Raw genomic sequence first — 15,462 nt, 5'->3', positions numbered from 1 at the left:
TTTGCATTTCCAGCCATTGGTTGGTACTGATTTCATAACTGGTTGAAGACAAAAAGTATGATACCCTTTGTCACACGTATCACACACTAGCATCTTGCTATCTTCTCCCGATTGTCTAAAAAATAAGATAGCATTAATGATGCCTGACCTTTAAACTTATGTTTGTAACATAAGTAATCATCTAAAGAATCAACTCTGGGATTGCCCAGTTCATAAACACCTCAGTGTCTGTTTGTCCATGTGCAGATAATGACAAAGGCAACCCCTAGATGTGACAGCATTCGTCCCAAGCTCCCTACAGGCTTTTCCTACTGAAAGCTCACCTAGGGTGAACCTGCTTTAGTCATTTGGGGATTCCGCAGAGAAGGAGGGGTTAAGGCAGGATGACTGACTCTGATCTTTAAGTATCACCTACTATCCTCTCTTGGGAAGGAACTATAACTGATAGTTGATGCTGAAGGAACACACTTCAGAACAGTGAACACAGTCATAATAAAAGGAGGATCAAATTTGGCATCAGACCTATCTTTATATTCAACTGCTGTTTTTCTAGCTATGCGACTCCTGAATAACTTAGACTTGAGTTCTGTTGGTTTCAGGTATAAAATATGAATAATTACCAAAGGTTACTCTGAGAATTAAATATAATTCTGGTTGAAGAGCTTAGAATACTCATTAAGCAGTATGTACTAAATAAACAGGTATAAGAATTACAATCTTATAATTATTAAAAACTGTACTAAAAATAAATATCTGCCTTGATTCTTGGCTATTAATCACTCTCAGATACTAAGAATTTAACTCAAGAAGAGGGGAAAGAAAACCTGGGGAATGCAAGAAGAGCGGAGAGAGGAAATGCTGAATTAAACCTGGGGATAAATAGAAGTAAAACAGAAGATGGGTTAGTTGGTCTCCAGTTATTTCTTATTTAGCTTAACAAATTCTACATATAAAATTGCATATTTTATCTCTTCAGCTACATGGAAAGATCCCATAGGAAAAGCACTCTTTCTTCAAGTTCTCATATTCCCTCCCAAGAAACCAGGCACAGATACAAGGTACCAAATAAATGTTTATTGATATTTTCTTTAATTTTTACCAAAATATAACAGCATTTGGTCCTACTTATTCCACATAATTCTGAGATACTGATGCTTTGTTAAGAAATTAAATTCTAAATAAAACAGACTGGTGGGCATAATTTCTCCTAGTTAAAAAAGTCCTCAGCTTGTAAATAATTTAAAGACTGCTGTAGATGCAGGTAACATCCCCAATCTATCATGCTAATTAGTAGCATGAGGAAAATCAGTCACAGAAAAGACTGGAGAAATGACCGAAGGATGGAATAGAACAAATAGGAAAAGATCACCCCATTGCAAATGTTTAAATGCCATACGATACTCTGTTTCAGTATTATGGTCACTAGGATCTACTGACCATAACTGTCTTTCAGAGAGATACAGATTTTTTTAAAAAACAATGATCTTAGTTTAATTGTTCTTCCTGGAAAGGAAGATGACTCACTTTGAGTAGTTATGTTTATTTTCCTATTAAATCCCCCCCCCCCCCCCGTCTCCCTCTAAAGAAGTTGCTTTAGTTTTCTAATATTTATTTTAAATTGTTAATATTACTCATTTAAAAAATTGTTGGCAAATTTAAATTAGCTTTTTAGGCAACCAGAGGAATTTAAATTATTAAAATTACTTTTGTGTAGCCTTTGTTTCAAAGTAACATAAATGTTAATACACACCTAGCATTTATTTCTTAAATTAAGACATGATGAAGGCGATGTGAATGAATATAGCTGCAGTCTGAACAACCTTTAGCACATCACACAAACCTCTTGGACCTACAAATAGGGTCTCTCACAAACTCAATACACACCTGTGAGTTGAAATTAAAACTTACTTGCAGTTCTGGCACACTTTGCACTCAGGACATTGCCAACCTGCACGTTTTAATGGAGTAACCGCTATATCCAGGCACATTCCATGATAGTGCTGACCACAAGTAGTACAAAAGAACTGATCTAACAGGTCTCCCGGGCTGTCGCACACTGCACAGTTTGCATCTTCCTTTGCTATAATTAACAGTAAAACAATGAAATTGTTGTATAAGAATTTGATAATTTTCTGACTTTACAGTTTAAAAATCACTTTAAGGGAATTTGCATGGTAAATCTTTCAGACACTTTAAGTTATCCACATTGAAGTGATATCCAATCAGAATATGGTCTCCATAGAAACAATGCAATATATTTAATCTAAATGTAATCACATTCAGTTTAATCATCTAGTTTTACAATTTGTGCCTATATGTACTTGAGACCAAGCAGTTCTGATGTAGTCTTATATCCCTAGTACCAGTGACAATGCTGGGTGCCTACTTAATGCTTCATATATGCTGCTGGAAGAACCAAACCAGGAAAGTATCAACTGAGACATTGGTAGTGTAAAAAAACAACAACAAAAAAACAAAAAACATTTTATTTGGATATTAAATGTTCTGAAATTAACAAAATAAGAGACAAAAAAATAAGAAATGTTAATATCCATTAGATTAAGATGCATCTTAAGCATAAACAGACTAATTTTTATTTAAATCAAATAAGTTTTTTTAATACTGAAAAATATTGTATGAGGGAGAACATTATAGATGGAAGCTACACATTCATACCCAAATACAATACTTCATTCACTATTTCGATATTCATCTATATTAATGGCAAGCTGTTTTAAAAAGCATTAAATTCTATATAATTATGGACATCATCTATCTCCTAAATGTAGATCAAAAGAAATGTTGCTTTTTAACAGTTCTTTTACCACTAAAACAAAAAAATAACTGTAAGAATAAACTGCCTTGCCAAGTACATAAACTCATTCACATTACAAAATAAGGAATGTTTTCTAAAATCATACCAATTTGATATATAGATATAGATATATCCTACATAATAAAAGCCTAATATGCTGTGTCCGACAGTTCATTCGATCAGTTGCTATGACATGCACTGACCACCAGGGGGCAGGTGCTCCAACTGGTAGGTTAGCTTGCTGCTGGGGTCCAGCCTATCAGAACTGGGCTAGACGGGCTGGACACACCCTGGAGCCCTCCCACGGTTTAATGAGGTTTCTCCCCAGCCCGACCGTGCACTGGTGAGGTTCCTCGGCCTGGCCTGTGTCCTCTTGCAATCCGGGACCCCTCAGGGGATATCGGAGAGCCAGTTTCAGCCCAATCCCTGCAGGCCAGGTTGAGAAGCCCCACCGGTGCACGAATCTGTGCCACCCCCCGCCCCCCTCTCTCTCACACACACACACACACACACACACACACACACAAACACAATTATGCCTATATCGGACACTTAGGGCCTCAACTAAATGGTCTGATTAGCTGATTACCTAGGATTGTTTTAAATCGTATATATAATTTTTTTTTCTTTTTTGTATTTTGAAGGTTTCGTCAGTCCTCTCTGACTATAAGCGCTTTCTACCTTCTTTCTTTCCCAGTCAGCATCTTGAAAGAGTAATAATCTATTCCATTTCCAGCAAACTGGTTTTGTAGGCCATAGAAGTCTCTGGTGTAGAAACTTTTTGTTTTTATTTTAGAGTCCTTTTAAAATGGTAAAAAGCCATTTGTAGCCTGAGGGCAGCACACAAATGGGCCCTGGGACTGAGATGTACCTGGCCCCCAAGCTGGACCCCCTGGTGGCTCCACACCCACCATTCATCTGAAGCTACTTTAATGAGGCTACCAATGACCTGTGAGCTCTCAGGGTCACTTTTTGGACCTTACCTTATTTGCACTTTGCAGCATTTATATTACTAACTAAGTCCCACCCTGAAGTAAGATTTCTCTTCCCTTGGCTTCTAGGATGGCCTCCTTCTCCTGTTTCTCCTTAAGGTCCCCATGCCTCCATCTCTTCCTCCTGGGTTGGCTTTTGTGCCTCTCTCCCTCTAAATGGTAGGATTGCATCCTGTTCTTTCTTTTCTAATTCCCCATGCCTTCTCTTTGTGATCACATCAACTCCCACAATTCCAATTCCCCAATGGATATCGCCAGCTCCAAACTTCTTTCTAAACCCCAACACACTCTTTGCAAGTCTTCCTGAACCTCAATAGCCAGATGTTCTAAAAATATGCACTCAATGCCTCTAAAATAAAACATTTTTAAAATCTAACCCCCCCCCCCTCTTCTCTCAACCAGCATTAGTATCACTGTTGACCCTTTAACTCTGTCCTGACCCAACACAGCCACTGCACACCAACTCTTGTTGCGCCAACTTTCCCTGTCCCTATCCTTCTATTTGTACTGCTGGATCCTTGCACTCCCTGCTGTGGTCAATGCAATGCGTTCTGAATGGAATCCCTGCGTATGGTTCTGATCTGCTCCCTAAATAATCCAACTATGCATCTAACTAGTTATGCCCTGCTGAAACTAAAACTGCACCAGTACTTCCTTTTTCACCTAAAAGTGAAAAAATAAAAGCTTTCTAGTATGAGGCAAAAAAGAAAAACACAAAACAAAAAACCATTTCCTCCCTTTCCAACTGACTCTCAGGACCACTCACCAATTCCGGATCACGTCAAGCAGTTTGCTGTGCACGTGACATATGCTGTTGCTCAGTGCCGTGTACTTGGACACCTTCTATTCCCTCTGCATGAAATGTGGTTCCCTTGTTGTGCCCCGAGCCCATCCCAAAGAGTCCTTCCAAACTCTGCTCACTGTCCCCAAATATGAAATATTACCACTCCTAAGCAACTATGTGCATAGTTGTTGAATATTCTTTTCTCCATATGCTTAGAAGAAACTGCTCTATAAGTAATTATAACACGATACTGTGCTCCCTTGAAGGGCAGGGACCTTGTCTTTAAGACTTTGCATCCTCAACTGCCTAGCACAAACAAAGTCTTATTAAATATATAGTTTAAGTAAATAACTTGCTTCTAAAGTCACTTTTAAAAGAATCTTTGATTGATAGGCATTAATTTAAAAATGGAAATGTTATAAATTAGTTCATTTTTTGTAAGGGTGAATTGTTTTTTCTTTTTTAAATATATTTTATTGATTTTTTACAGTGAGGAAGGGAGAGGGACAGAGAGCCAGAAACATCGATGGGACAGAAACATCAATCAGCTGCCTCCTGAACACCCCCTACTGGGGATGCACCCGCAACCAAGGTACATGCCCTTGACCAGAATCGAACCTGGGACCCTTCAGTCTGCAGGCCGACGCTCTATCCACTGAGCCAAACTGGTTAGGGCTGAATTGTTTTTCTTAATACTGAAATGGAATGCCAATATTTACTCATTCAAGCTATGGACATTTAAAAACTAGTCTTAGATCTATTTGCTGCCCTCAGAACATACAGAAATTGGGGCAAGTACTGGACTCTGATGATCAGATACTCAATTCATCTTTCTATTGTAATTTGCCAGGAATACTGTCCAAAGTGCTTCCGTGGAACTTCCTAGAGTTTGACTCTGACACTTCCACTTATCATGGCAGCCACCAGCCAATGTGGCTACAAAGCAAATGAAATTCAACCAGTCCAAATTGAGATGAGCTGCACATATAAAACACACCCTGGATTCCAAAAATATATTAGGGGGAAATGTGTAATATCTCAAATATTTTTTATTGATTACATGTTGAAATATTACTATTTTGTATATACTGGTTAACATGACCACTAGAAAAATGACAATTACTTCTGTTGCTCACATGATATTTCTGTTACACAGTGAGCGCTATTTTATATAGCAAAGCCCATTTGGCACCTAGATACATGTGTGTCACAATAGCAGAGATAACTTCTTCATTCTATTATAGATTCCAGCAGTTTCTTAATGACAATGCTGTCATATTATTTGATTAGTGTGGGTCATTAGTAGTAAATTAAACTAAGAAGACATCCACAGGATACACTGGGTCCAGGAACATTTACTTTATGACATAAAAAAATAATAACAGCAAAAAAGTGCTACATAAAGAAATAGAGTTCATTCCAACCACTGCCCAATCCTGGAGAAGATACATGCAGAAACCCTAGCACTGCCTATTACAGATCATGCATAAGAAGATATTACTGGGCAGCTTAAGCGTCTTGTCTCATGTAAGTATATGTACACAGACATACATATGTGTCTGCACACCCCAGAGACATTAAGTTTGAAGCAATAATCCAATAACTATGTGAGATTTTTCTTTAAGCAGCTAGAAAGCAGAAGAAATTGGGTGTAAGACTGAAGTTAATCTGAGAGGACAAGAGTGAAGTCCAGGTCAGTGTGGCTCCAACCGCCACGCTCTTCACTCCTCCTCAACACAGACTCCCAGTGGGAGGGCAAAGAAGGTGGAGAACATCTGAGCATGTACAAACGCAGAAAGTGCCAGCACAGGCATGGAATGAGGAAGGTAAATGACTGGGGGGAGGAGGAAGAGCAGGAGAAGCAGAAAGATAAACTTCGGACAAGGTCACTTCCTAAGTGACAGCTGTGACAAGAAAAGAGATGGAGGAAAAGGCAAAAACAATGAGCTCAAAGTAGAAGGGAGCTTATCATGGATCCTTCACCTTGGTCAAGTTGGGAGGTGAGACTATACTGCTTACCAGTGTCTAGAAACACGTAAGAATAAATGCGCTGGTATAAATAAAGAGTGAGAAATGTCAAAGTGATGTCAGATAGCATCAGTTTAAGAAGGACTACATCAGCATGGCTTCTGCTGACACGACAGCACCGACCATCGACGCCGTCACTGCTGGCAGAACACTGTGCCAGGTGGCTGGTCTACCATGGGGCGTCTCTAGAAAGAAAACATAAATCATGGATGCTGCCCAGAGAGGCTGGCCCTTATGGTAGGTAGGCAAGTAGGTAAGAAAGAAAGGTCAGGGGACTGACAGAATGTAGGATAACAGCAAAGCAGTAGGACTTGGTGTCCAGAAATACAAGCACTACCAAGAAATGAAGTCTGAAGTTAAAAGCTTAACAGAAGTAAAGAGTGAAAAGCTGAGTGGTGGCAATAAATACACTGGAGAGGGGAGACGACATAGAGAGAGGGAAAGAGAGAGAGCGAGAGCGAGAGAGGGAGCGAGAGAGAGAGAGAGAGGGCATTCCCACACTTAAACCCTGCAAAGGGTCACACTGCAGACAGAATCACACCAAACCCTGCCTGTGTGACCTAGCCTGTGTTCATCAGGGTGCTGCCTTTACTATCCACCTAGAAGACACTATGGTACAGGCACAATGACCAGCGACTGTCCACAGCTATGCCAAGCTCTTTCCTCAGGCCTGTGCAGTGTTGCTCCATCTGCCTGAATGCTCTCCCCACTGCTCCTGCATGGCTGGCTCCCTGCGTTCAGCTTTCCCTAGGAGGCAGCACACTCCTCAGGAAGCACACTGGCCGTGTCTCCACGACAAGCATTCAGTGGGAAATTTCCAGACAAGGTTCATGTACATCATCATCAGGACAATAATGCTGGAGGTATGGCCAGCATCTATCCATGACACAGAGCACCCTGTAACTGCTTTCTACTCAAAGTCCTGGCCTTGTTCGCTGACCCTGTCTTTGTTGGGATTTCTTTCTAATGGTGTCCGTGTCTTTGTTAGATTTGTCAACTTCCATAAAAAATGTCAATCTTTCTCCTAACTCAGCTAACTATCACTCTAACATATTGCTCTACACTTAGCCATCAGTATTCAATGTACACATATAACTTGAGCCTTAGATAAGAACTAAAATCACTACCTTTCTGTAAAGCAATTAATATAGACAAGGTCCGATGCCACATGATATTCACTGACTAGTGTCTTTTCACTTATCCCCCATTTTTGAGACATAAAAGTTACGTACTTTGTGCTATGACACACAATTATAACAACTAGAAAGATATTATGAAGACTAATGCATGGTCTTGTATATTATAGAAATACATTATATCTCCAATATTCTCTATATTCTTGGATTAAGACGGATGGTCAGGAAGTTATGTGTTTAGACTGAATTTTGCAAAATCCCCAAGAAATTGAATATCCTCGGTTGGGCTTTGATTTTATACCACTAGCTTATTTTGAGGTCTGTTATAAAAAATTGCCCTGTGGGATTTGTTTCTTACACTACAAGGCAGCTACTTGGAGACAATGTTAACACTGTAGTATGTAGTGTACATACAGTCTCAGAATCAAGTGAATTCTTGTCATATTGCTATGAACCAGGTAACTCTTCATGTTATTGCTGGAAAGCTCTGGAGCCACATTTGTAGTTTAGGTTGAGGAAGTGTGCATTTAACTTGGGTACTGGCCTCACCATTACCGTCGTGTTTATCCTACCTGTATTTTACAATGGCCAAATTCCCTTGCTTATCTTTAGTTTTATTTTATTCTACCGTTCATATATTTTTATGAGTCTCCATAAGTCTATTTGGGAACAAGACACAGTACCAATAATCTCAAAATATCTTTTGGTTTTATGTTGCCAGCATGAACCTTTCACTCTAGGGATGAAAAATGATGGCAAATCATCTCACCTCAGTTCTGACACGTCATTACTTTACAAAACAATTTATGATCTCTCACACATAAATGAGGTCTACGCTGTTAGAACACAGTCTGCAGCACAGAGCAGTACAGCCATTAGGCAACAAAACACCTAACATTGGAAACACAGTCACAGAAAAGTTTACACACTGTTTACTGAGCTCTAAAGCATGACAAAGTACAAAAGGCTGAGTAAAATTCAGATTCTTAAATACATACACATTGTTTTCTTCCACTGGCAAGGTGTAACGAACCACCCAGAATGCAATCGACTCTAATTTAAACTAGCATCGTAGCTTGTGCACCTGGTGAAGTGATTCACTGCATGAGGTCTTAAAATAATAACACCCGGGAGAGTGGCTATGCATGAATGTTCTTTTTCTCCCAGATTTTAGTGTACAATCCAAAACATTCTTAAAACTTTAAATCCCTCCCCAGCCTAAATACAATTTGACATTTCGGTTTGCCTTACCTATAATTTACACCTGTATGGTGATTATACATGTAGACACAAAATAATTTTAACTGAATATAAAATTATGGTACTAAATAAAGATAAAAAATAATGATTATGAAATCTAACTGTACTTGAGAATACTTCAGTTTATGCCTCATAAATATAGGTAGCTATATTTATGTTTCACAGAGATGAAAAAGATAGGGAAAAGCTTTTATTGACATTGCTAAGAAATAGGTAAAGCTAACAATTAGGTTAAAAAGACTGAATAAAGCATTTCACAATGAGATTGGAAATACAATTTAAGAGGGAAAAAGATCCCGAAGCATACATGCTCTTTGGAAATCCATAGAAATAAAAAGGTAAGATCTCTGTTTCATGACAAAGACAGTAAAGAGTCCTAACTTTCGGCACAACATGAAATGCAAACGTTTAAACATTTTTCACTTAATTAAAAAATACTGTCTGGAAGAGAAAGGAAAAACCTTAAGTGTGGTTGCAGTGAACAGAGAAGACTCAGAAGCTGCAGAGACAGGTTCCTCAAGGACCAGGCCGGTCTCCAGAGCGCAGAGGTCTGCGGTGACCTATCAATAGTGTACCTCCTGCAAGAACGCCTGAGTTGGAGATTTTCCACCTTTTTCATCTCATGGCACATAAACTAATTACTAAAATTCTGCGGCACAACAAAAAGTGTATTTTTGCCTGACCAAAAAAAAGGTATGGTTTTGATTCATTCACACTGGATGGCCAGTGTTGTGTTGGCTGTTACCATTTTTTTATCTGACAATCTAAGGGAAAAGAGGTCAGTGCCCCTGACTCAGTAGTCAGATGTTGCATGTTTTAAAAGTCCTTGTGCGCACGGTTGAAAAATCGGAGTCAATCTGCTTCCAATTTTCCAGCTGGGTGCTTGGGTGGTTTTTAGTGTAAAAGACACTGAATACTGTTTAACTTTTTAAAGGACTTACTTTATAGTGCATATTAAAATACTATGTACTCAGTATTTCTATTTTTTGACAGTGTTTTTAAAAAAATTTTAAGTAAGAAAAACCATGTACATTTGAATTGCTGAGGAAGTAACTTTTTGCCTTTAACTTCAATGACACTGTTGATAACAGATTTCCCCCAAGGATGTCTGGCAAGAATCCCTCAGATTATCAAGATTATATAATGTTATCTTCTAATACAAGCAGAGTAACATTCAGGGAAGTGATGACATGCATTACTGTGAGCGAGTACACTGGCTCATATCTAAGAATGTGTCTAAGTGAGTGTGCTACTTACATCTTTCAGGAGCTTGGTCGATGTGCTCTGGACAAAGAAGGAAGAAGTGGCTGACATCCTGGAAGGTGCCGGCCCCCACAGCACAAGGGTAATGGTATGTCTGTGTACATTTCTCTTCACAGCATTTGATAGTGGCTCCAAGGTGCTTACAAAATGCACATCGCTGAAGGGGGGAAAAGGGAAAAGAATTTCTTCATAAAACCTGGTAGAGGAACATTCAAATGCGGGACTAGGAAAGTATTAAAAACCTTTGTACATCACTTGTAAAACTAGTTGAATCTGCAGAATAGCAAATAAAGGATCTGTTAGAAATAATAAGATCTAAGGTACTCAATTTGATGCCTGGTGTAATAGTCTCATCCTTCCATTCAAGTTTACAAAGTTAGCATTTCGCTTTTTCACTGACTTTGTACAACTAAATTTTTTTAAAAATCAGTAGTATGGTTAAAAAGGCATGTTTCTAGTTGAGCATTATTTTCTTAAGTGTTTAAATCCCATCAATAAACAAGTAAAACGAATATAGAGTCTAAAACATCTATCATCCTGCCTAAAAATCAATAGGTAGTAAACTAGTCGATCAGAGTAGGTTAATGAGGGACAACTATATTGTTCAAGGCAACAGACTGACACATTTCACTGTGGTAACTCATTTTAAGTTTCTTAATAAATGCTAAGAGTGTAAAGAAAAATTAGGTCATGACTATCTCCTCTCCCCTCGCTCCCACCAATTTCAATCTGCTGCTACTCTTACAAGCAGTAAGAGCAAAGAAATAAGGCCCCCATGATCAACAAAGTAAGTCTAGAGCAGTGGTTCTCAACCACAACCTTTAATACAGTTCCTCATGTTGTGGTGACCCCCAACCATAAAATTATTTTCGTTGCTACTTCATAACTGTAATTTTGTTACTGTTATGAATCATAATGTAAATATCTGATATACAGGATGTATTTTCATTGTTACAAATTGAACATAATTAAGGCATAGTGATGAATCACAAAAACAATATGTAATTATATATGTGTTTTCCGATGGTCTTAGGCGACCCCTGTGAAAGGGTCGTTCGACTCCCAAAAGGGTCGCGACCCACAGGTTGAGAACCGCTTGTCTAGAACAACTGAGTGTGTAAGAAGTCAGTCTGGATGATCTATGACGCTTTACTTCCTTAACTCACCTTTCCCTAAGAATGACTGGCTATCTGCCCAAGCCCATTTTGGACATCATTTCTTTTGTGGAGCTTTTGCTGTGAGGCCTACACTGTATAGTGTAAAACCTCCCTCTGTGCAGAAGAGGCTAGGCTGTCCTTGTTACATTAACCTCTGCGTTAGCATTTATGCCTCTGCATGGTGATTTGTCTTTTCCTCCTGTTCCAACATCCCTTGGTAGAAACTGGTAGTCCTAGTTTGTTCACGTAGCACCATGGATGCTGGAACAAAGAAAGACCAGACATACATATCCTAAGAGGATCTCACTCTCAGGACTCTCATTCGTGCGTGCGGCTCACCAGCAGCACGGCTGGAATACCTAAAGCCAAACAGGATGGTCTGCGGGAAACCGAGCCTCAAGGAACCACAGACATCTTCACATGCCAATGTTGACTCTACATGTCAACGTTTATGTGTAAACCTACATAAGATAGCACATGCCATCAAAACCTCATAACCTCAGGTCCTCCGCTTCGAAACAATAGGAGAAAGCTTAGCACCTTCTGGTGTGTCTGCTACACACTGAGTGCAGCCAACAGACCACAGCAGTTTTTAAGTCCCTCATAAATTCTAGCTGTATCTGTGACATTTTAATTTTATATAAAATCCAGACTAATGCACATTTTAGTCCTTTTTTGTACTCAAGGGCATTACAGCATTAAAAACACAGAGAAGTTCAGCCGGTGTGGCTTAGTGATTGAGCATCGTTCCATGAACCAAGATGTCACCAATGTTTCTCTCTAAAAATCAATGGAAAAATATCCTCGGGTGAGGATTAACAATAACAACAAAAATGAATGTAATAAAAAAAAACCTCAAAGTATCTCTATATCGCTGTGGTAAAAAGATGATGGCAAAAAGCAATAATAATATTAAATCTCACTTTTTATCTACTAGCTTTGAATGTTTTATACTGGTATAGTTATTTTGGATTCTTTTAAATTGGTGCACAAAATAAACAATATTCTCTCTTTTTCTTTTAACTTCTTCAGTTAGAGGAAAAACTCATCAAAATTAAAAGAAAAGATACTATGGATTAGGGAATAAACAAAAATTTTATACAGATATATTATAAAATGCTACTGAAAACAAAGAACATTGAATCTTATCTCATATTCTCATATCATACATATAACTTAACTATAAAATGGATAAATAACCTAAAGGTAACTTGGGAATATGCAAAGTTTGGTTTTTTTTTAATATAAGACATAATGAACATAACCCATAAAAGAAAAAACTTAGCCCTAGCTGGTTTGGCTCAGTGGATAGAATGTCGGCCTTCGAACTGAAAGGTCCCAGGTTCAATTCTGGTCAAGGGCACGTGCCCGGGTTGTGGGCTCAATCCCCAGTGAGGGGTTGGCAGGAGGCAGCCGGTCAATGATTCTCTCTCATTGATGTTTCTATCTCTCTCTCCCTCTTCCTTCCTCTCTGAAATCAATAAAAATATATTTTTAGCCCTGGCCGGTTTGGGTCAGTGGATGGAGCGTCGGCCTGCGGACTGAAGGGTCCCGGGTTCGGTTCCAGTCAAGGGCATGTACCTTGGTTGTGGGCACATCCCCAGTGGGGGGTGTGCAGGAGGCGGCTGATGGATGTTTCTCTCTCATCGATGTTTCTGACTCTCTATCCCTCTCCCTTCCTCTCTGTAAAAAATCAATAACATATATATTCAAAAAAAATATTAAAAAAAAAAAAGAAAAGAAAAAACTTACAAAGTGGCAAATGACAAACTTCATCAAAATTAAGCCCTGTGCTCTTCAGAAAGCACTAAGAAAATGAAAACGAGTTGCAAACTAGGCAGGAATATTTATAAAATGCGTTTCTAATAAACAACTTGTATGAAGAATATATAAAGAATTCTGACACCTCAATACTAAGAAGACAAATTAATTGGAATAGGGTAGGGGTAGGGGCAAACGATTTGAACAAACACTTCGCTAAAGATACACAATAGCAAGTAAGTATATGAGATGTTCAATCTCTAGTCATCAGGAAGCAAAAAAGAAGCCCACAAGGAGATATCACTGAAGTAGAACAGCTAAAATTCAGAAACACTGACAATTTCCAGTGTTAGCAACACCATAGAGCAAATGCACCTCTCACTACTTACTGGTGGAAATGGAAAGGTGTACAGGCAACGTTAAACATATACTTCCAAACAGTGTTGCATCCATGTTCACAGCAGCTTTATAAATAATAGCCAAGAACAAACTACCAGCTGATGAATGACCATTATGCTAACTACATGCTGTATGATTCCATTTCAGTATCAGCCTAGAAAATGCAAAACTGTAGGAAGAGGAACAGGTCAGTAATGGCCAGGAGCTGGAAGGGGGGACCATTAAAGGGCGGCGGGGGGGGGGGGGGGGGGGGGGGGGGGTCCTGACCTCAGAGGGTCATGAGAGAACATTTTTGGGGTACAGGAAATATTCTATACCATGACTATGATAGTTACATACTTGATTGTACACACTTCTCAAAACATGTTCAACTATAACCTATGAAGAGGTGAGTTATATTGTATGTAAAATATGCCTTAATAAAAGAATGGCCCAGCTGATGTGGCTCAGTGGATTGAGCGTCATCCTATGCACCAAGAGGTCTCTGGTTCAATTCCCGGTCAAGGCACACGCCCAGGTTTCAGGGGGTGTGCAGGAGGCAGGCAATGTTTCTCTCACATCAATGTTTCTAACTCCCTCCTTTACCCTTCCTCTCTCTAAAATCAATAAAAATATACTTTAAAAAAAAAGAATGAGTCACACAGAAAAATATTATTTATTGAATAAAGGCAGAGAGGCTAAAGATAAAATGTGTAGCCCTTGCATAGTAGCTCAGTTAGAGTGTCATCCCAATACGCCAAGGTTGGGGGTTCGATCCCTGTCAGTGCACATGCAAGAATCAACTAATGAATGCATAAATAAGTGAAACAACATATCACTATAAATTTAGTATTTTTTTGGATTAATTTCCTGTGAGTTGGAATAGTGTGGCAAGTGCTCAATCTGGTAATGCTGACATATATTGTATTCTACACACCAACCAGATCCTGGCATAATGAGTTTAATGCTTTGCCATCTAAGTTGATAACAATAGAAGTGCTACATATGAAGTCCACTTTTCTTGTTTTAATATGCTAGGTATACATAACAGTAACAAAAGAAATAAATAAGCTGCCAGGACTGTACACATGGCACTCAAACACTGTGAATTATAATTGTGTCACTGTGACTCCTACCACGTTCACAGCAATGCCCAGCACATGTGGTCTCTGCAGCAACCACTCAGCTCTGTCACTGTCATGCAATGGAAGCCACAGATAATATGCAAATGACTGTGGCTTTGTTCCAATAAAACTTTATTTATGACACTAAAATTTGTATTTCCTATGACTTCGTGTATTAGAAATATATATTTAAATTTGTTTAACCAGCTCAGCCGATGTGGCTCAGTGGTTGAGCATTGACCTATGAACCAGGAGGTCACAGTTCGATTCCCAATCAGGGCACATGCCCAGGGTTGCGGGCTCGATCCCCAGTGTGGGGCATGCAGGAGGCAGCCAGTCAATGATTCTCTCTAATCATTGATGTTTCTCTCTCTCTCTCCCTCTTTCTTCTCTCTGAAATCAATAAAAGATATATTTTGAAAGATAAAAAATAAAAACATGGATAGTATAATGAATTAGGAGGTAACTGGTGCCCAGCCGGTGTGGCTCAGTGATTGAGCATCGATCCATGAACCAAGAGGTCGAGGTTCGATTCCCAGTCAGGGCACATGCCCAGGTTGCAGACTCAATTCCCAGTAGGCGTATACAGGAGGCAACCAATTAATGATTCTCTCTCATCAAGTTTCTATCTCTCTCTCCCTCTCCCTTCCTCCCTGAAATCAATAAAAATATATTCAAAACAAAACAAAACAAAACGAAACAAAACTACTCAATCCAAAAGAATGCAGCAGAAAAGAAACAATAGAGATAAACAGAAAAACAAA

The 15,462-nt window shown here is 39.0% G+C and overlaps 1 protein-coding gene across 15 annotated transcripts in view; it reads right to left on the bottom strand.

Annotated features, from left to right (window-relative positions):
* The window catches only part of KMT2C (lysine methyltransferase 2C), a 255,758-nt gene that overhangs the window by 124,921 nt on the left and 115,375 nt on the right, over positions 1-15,462 (bottom strand). For 14 of the 15 annotated variants that reach the window (XM_070423607.1, XM_070423606.1, XM_070423611.1 and 11 more), the window contains 3 exons: positions 10,273-10,435; positions 1,909-2,080; positions 1-115 (listed from right to left, as the gene is read on the bottom strand). In XM_070423607.1, the coding sequence (XP_070279708.1) occupies positions 1-115; positions 1,909-2,080; positions 10,273-10,435 (450 nt within the window). The remainder of the gene's footprint in view (positions 116-1,908; positions 2,081-10,272; positions 10,436-15,462) is intronic. The other variant, XM_070423620.1, reaches the window with a different exon arrangement.

The sequence above is a fragment of the Myotis yumanensis genome, unplaced genomic scaffold (genome assembly GCF_028538775.1).
Source record: "Myotis yumanensis isolate MYYU_CA2020_CCGP unplaced genomic scaffold, mMyoYum1.0.hap1 SCAF_9, whole genome shotgun sequence".
In the NCBI taxonomy this organism is placed as follows: Eukaryota; Metazoa; Chordata; class Mammalia; order Chiroptera; family Vespertilionidae; genus Myotis; species Myotis yumanensis.
Note: the sequence above shows the minus strand (reverse complement) of the source record. Positions and strands in the feature narration are given on the sequence as shown.